The sequence below is a fragment of the Pelophylax lessonae genome, assembly GCF_965119305.1.
Source record: "Pelophylax lessonae genome assembly, chromosome: 6".
NCBI classification, from domain to species: domain Eukaryota; kingdom Metazoa; phylum Chordata; class Amphibia; order Anura; family Ranidae; genus Pelophylax; species Pelophylax lessonae.
This window is the reverse complement of record NC_138773.1, coordinates 75,636,248-75,641,518: the sequence shown is the minus strand read 5'-3', so window position 1 is coordinate 75,641,518 and position 5,271 is coordinate 75,636,248. Positions and strand designations below refer to the sequence as shown.

Sequence of the window (5,271 nt, the reverse complement as noted above, 5' to 3'; positions counted from 1 at the left end):
GGCTTCTGTAGTTGATCAACAAAGGTTTTTCAACATTGCCGAGGGATCAAAAGTCAATGGTTGGATTGACTACTGTTGAATGGGAATGCATATAGATGGATCGAATTCAGCTGATCTCTGCTGACTTTGCCAAATTTAGATCCAAATATGGCCAGCATAAAGGTTCAGTTTTTAGACTAAGGAGGAATGGGTTTCCCCGAAGAGATAATTTACTTACCTTTAAAGTGGTCGTTAGGCCTCTATATTATCTTCTTGCAATCCTCTGTGTCTGATAATGTTAGGTGCCCCAGTGTATGTGATTTGTAAAAAAAATGCCGTCATATACCTTATTTTATAGCATCGTTCACGTGACTGGCCGCTTCTCCCCTCTCTCGATCTGACAGCTAAAGCGGGAGGGGTCAAAAATCCCCAGCTGACATCAGTCCGGAGGAGGGGTGGAGAAAGGCGCCGATCCGTGAACGCCAAGAGGCGCTCTGAAATAAGATATAGAATGGCTTTTTTTTTTTTTTTAATAAGGCACACACACTGGGGAACCCAACATTATCAGACACAGAGGATTGTTTGAAAAATTAAAAGTTATTTCAGCAGCAGGAGGGGTGGGTACTGTCACTAGCTGACGGGTGGGGGGGGTGGAGGGAAGGATTAGCCAGGTGTTTCGGGTGATAGAAGGGGTAGTTTAGGTATGTCCATATATTACATATTTTTGGTAAATTTAAAGGAGATTGAATGATTTCTGATTGTACAGTGAATGGCCAGCTTTATAAGTGCTTACTGTATAAACTGATCTTCAACAAGCTGAAATCTGGGTGCACAAGGCCTAAAAGTCTAAGTGAATGTATCTTTATACATCTCCTATATTGATCTCAAACTGAGGTAATCTGATTTGAGACTGAAGCCTGTGTAACAAATATGCATCCTGTGCAACCTTTAACCCTCCAGCTACTATATAATTACAAATGGAAGTAAAACTGAGCAGATGCTCGTCCTCTCCCTCTTTCCTTCAGCTTCTCTTCAGACCCTCCTACCTCACAAGAGTCAGCTTATCTCCGCGGATGAATAACAACAATATCCTTCTTTCCTCCCCTCTTAGCCTTGCCCTTGTTTTATGCTCCATCAACCCACAATGAACACTCTCTCTCCAAAGACCTCAATGTGCATGTGCAGGTCACACCGAGGTCTGAAACGACACTCGTATTCAACCTTTCCTTCCTTGCAGATATGTCTGTCAACCATACCCTTCTCACTACAGAGCCCCATGCTTTGGAGAAGTTTTTTCCCATTAACCTGTCTCACATTAATAGCGTTACTCATTTACATGCTCTTACTTTAGGACACCCAGTTACAGTTCTGGTTAATAGATGTATCGGACATTTTATTGTTAACTTTCCTGTTCATTTGTACTGAGTGTTTCAATTGTGAACTTTGTTTATTACCTTTTCTTCAATAAACTTTATGAAAAAAAAAAAAAAAACTGGGCAGTTGGGTTCCCTATTACTTGTAGTTCCTTAAAAGTCATACGTTGCACTTCCTGCCCTAAAGGATAGTGATTTAAACCATTTTTAGCCAGCTTCAGATCAAAGCCAATAATCAAATTGATCGATGTGACCTACCACTGACAATTCCCACTGAACGTGAGCCAAAACTTTATTTTGTATAGAGGAGGAAAAAAAAAAGAGAATCTATAAAAGGGTTGTTTGCCATCTGTGTCCCAGTTGAGAAGATTTATCCTCACCTCCTCTTCTGGGGACATGGTGTTCTTAGGACAGAAAGTGTCTTTTATGCAGACAGTGAAAGCAACAAAAGAACACTTGTTTAGCACAGTGGAGTGGGGTTTGAACATCTGTCAGGTTTTTATTGCCCTCTCCAGTTTCCTGTGACACCTGCAACTTCTAATTTCCTGTCCCAGTGTCACTGGTACAGAAAGCAACTAGAAAAGTCCCACATGAGAACAGGAACAGCAATAAAAACTTGTGTGTTTGGGGGCATGGGTGCGCTGATAGGATGTTGAAGCTGCTCCCGGTATTCAGTGCTTAATGAATAGATAAATAAATGTGATGTGTATAAGGGTGCGCTAAACAACAATTATAATAAAGACCCAAATGAATGGGATGAAAATCCAATAACATAAATGTCATAAATATTCATGAATGGGTGACACCCAAGTGATCCATATAATAAATCAATTTAAACAGAAAAGTTCATAAGTGTCCATTAATAAAGTGATGAATGCAACTGAAGATGAAAAACAAAAGTGCTTCCAAATCCAAAATATAAATCCACCACCGAGTGAAGTTCCTCCTTACCAGACGGAAAGATGGTGGAGACAGCCATTGAATGTTTGCAATAGTTTTCTACATTCCAATCCAGAGGAGGGTCCCTGACATCTATGGAGTTTACAGAAGATTGCTTGGAAGGCTGATAATATTTGAGAATTCGGTTCAGTACACAGGACCTTGGAAGGACACTGGATTTCTAGCAGGATCAAAAGTGATCGGCAGCGTGACATACTGGAGAGATTTATTTAAATGTGAAGGAGGAGGAGAAGGTATGGTTCTCTGAGAGTCATTTGCAAGCAATTATTTGATTGCTATCTGGTAAGAGACCAATTCAGGTGTTTTCACAAGGCGCTTTGGAGCACTGTGGGATTTCCTTGTTTGCAGCACATGTGTTATATTTTGGCACCTTACTTTTTCCGTCTGGTAAGGAGGAACTTCACTCGGTGGTGGATTTATATTTTGGATTTGGAAGCACTTTTGTTTTTCATCTTCAGTTGCATTCATCACTTTATTAACCACCTCCCACCCGGGCCATAGTACATATACGGCCGGGTGGGAGTCTCGTCCTTCTGAATGGACGTTCCGGAACGTCCTTCAGAAGGAGAGAGATCGCGCCGCCGCGGGCACGCGCAGCAGCGCGATCTCGATGTGCCTGTGTCCCTAGGACACAGAGCAACAAGCCTCGGCAGGAGGGCCCTGTGATTGGCCCTCCTGATCACATGACGGCTGTGACCAATCACAGCCGTCATGTAATGTCAATACAGCCGTTGTAACGGCTTCGATCTCTTCTCCTCCTGACAGATCCTGTCAGTGAGGAGAAGAGAAGAGGATCAATTCTGCAGCTGGGGTGATCAGTGAGTATTTCTAATTACTCACTGATCACAGGGGGGGTCTGTGCTGGTAATCAGATGATTGATTACCAGTGCAGCCCTGGGGGGAGGGGATGCCACTAGAGCCACCAGGGATGCCCACCCATGACCACCAGGGATGCCCACCATGGCCACCAGGGATGGCAAACAGGGCTCAGAGAGCCTGCCAGTGGTGCCCCCCTATCAGTGCTGCCCACCAATGCCATCTATCAGTGCTGCCCACCAGTGCCCGTTATTGCCATCTATCAGTGCCGCCCACCAGTGCCCATTATTGCCCACCAGTGCTGCCTATCAGTGCCCATCAGTGCCCCCCATCAGTGCCTATCAGTGCCCGTCAGTGCCGCCGATCAGTGCCCATCAGCGCTGCCTATCAGTGCCCATCAGCGCTGCCTATCAGTGCCCATCAGCGCTGCCTATCAGTGCCCATCAGCGCTGCCTATCAGTGCCCACCAATGCTGCATATCAGTGCCCATCAGTGCTGCATATCAGTGCTACCTATCAGTGCCCATCAGTGCTGCATATCAGTGCCACCCCATCAGTGCCACCCCATCAGTGCCTGTCAGTGCGGCGTCATCAGTGCTCATCAGTGCAGGAAAAAAACGTATCTATTTACAAAATTTTATAACCTAAACAAAAAACTTTTTTTTTTTTTCAAACTTTTCGGCCTTTTTTTATTTGTGCACCAAAAAAGAAAAAAACCTGGCGGTGATCAAATACCACCAAAAGAAAGCTCTATTTGTGGGGAAAAAATGACATAAATTTGGTTTAGGTACAGTGTTGCATGACCGCGCAATTGTCATTCAAAATGCAACAGCGCTAAAAGCTGAAAATTGGTCTGGGAAGGAAGGGGGTTTAAGCGCCCTGTATTGAGGTGGTTAATGGACACTTATGAACTTTTCTGTTTAAATTGATTTATTATATGGATCACTTGAGTGTCACCCATTCATGAATATTTATGACATTTATGTTATTGGATTTTCATCCCATTCATATGGATCTTTATTATAATTGTTGTTTTGCGCACCCTTATACACAGAAATAAAAACTTAGCAGAAGGTCTGACTCTTAACAACACTTCTGTAAAGACGTTTCGGCTGGAGCCACTTTTGCTGCTTGAAAGTGTTTGAAATTTTCGTTGCCAGCTTTAGACTCACCTCCTCCATGTCTGTTCAACACTACTTCTCGATGATCACCAGAGAGTTAACTTTGGGCATTGCTGAAAGATGGCAAAAACTATGCAAAAGAAAAAAGGAAAAACAAAATATGTCACTAAATTTTATTTATGATCAAATCTCAACTGGAGCAAAAATATTTGTTTATAGCCCTGACATGCGCATACGCCCCCACCTTTTTGAGATGAGATGGGAGGGACACCTCTTAGAAGGAGGAATAAGGGAAGGGACACCTCTGCCATGTTAGTAATCACATAGACAAGGAAGAGTTCATAGACAACAAAAAAAAGACTGGGTAAAGGAAACCAATTGTGAGGAAGTATGGAAGCCATAGGCTGATGTTACATTGCGATTTTTGTAGCAGAGGTTAACCGCTGCTTCATATTACTAATGCCAGTGACTAACAGCTTGTAAAGTATCAAAAATTCTCTGCTCCTGCAGGATCCTTCTGCGCTGCTAGACTCTTCCCTTATGCTCCAGTGGTCACAGGTCCTCTGACTTCATCAAGCTGGGACAAGGTCATCCAGTGTCCAGGGTGAAGATAAACTGCACCCCCTCCCTCTGCTGTGAGCACCCCCAATTGTCTTCTGCAGCTGGGATCTATGATATTAGCACTACTGTGTTGCTTCTGCCTGTCAGGTGCAAAAAAAAAAAAAAACTGATGGGTGGTCAGCCAACTGGAGACATCACTGTTTTTTTGCTCAGGTAGGGAAACCCCCAGGTAGTAAATGATGGAAGGGGTGAGGGCAGGCTCTCAGCTTAGTTGAATGTACTCTATGTGTATTTTATGGGCTGCTGCCTCTTGACGTTTAACCCCATCAAAAAAAAAAAAAAATTTCACCCAAGGCAGCTGCCTCTCCTGCCCCATCTGCCCACAACCCCCCCCCCCCCCCTCCCAAGCATGGCCTTGTCCTCAAGTACAATGCAGAGCCCATAGCCCTGCAAAGGAGATGA

General features: G+C 43.9%; 1 protein-coding gene across 1 annotated transcript in view; it reads right to left on the bottom strand.

Moving 5' to 3' along the window:
- Positions 1-4,380, bottom strand: part of LOC309558976 (UPF0488 protein C8orf33 homolog) — a 42,822-nt gene extending 38,442 nt beyond the window's left edge. Inside the window, exon 1 of the mRNA XM_082262083.1 lies at positions 4,300-4,380. Coding sequence (XP_082118209.1) covers positions 4,300-4,308 — 9 coding nt within the window. The 5' untranslated portion in view covers positions 4,309-4,380. The remainder of the gene's footprint in view (positions 1-4,299) is intronic.
- Positions 4,381-5,271: the final 891 nt, after the last annotated feature.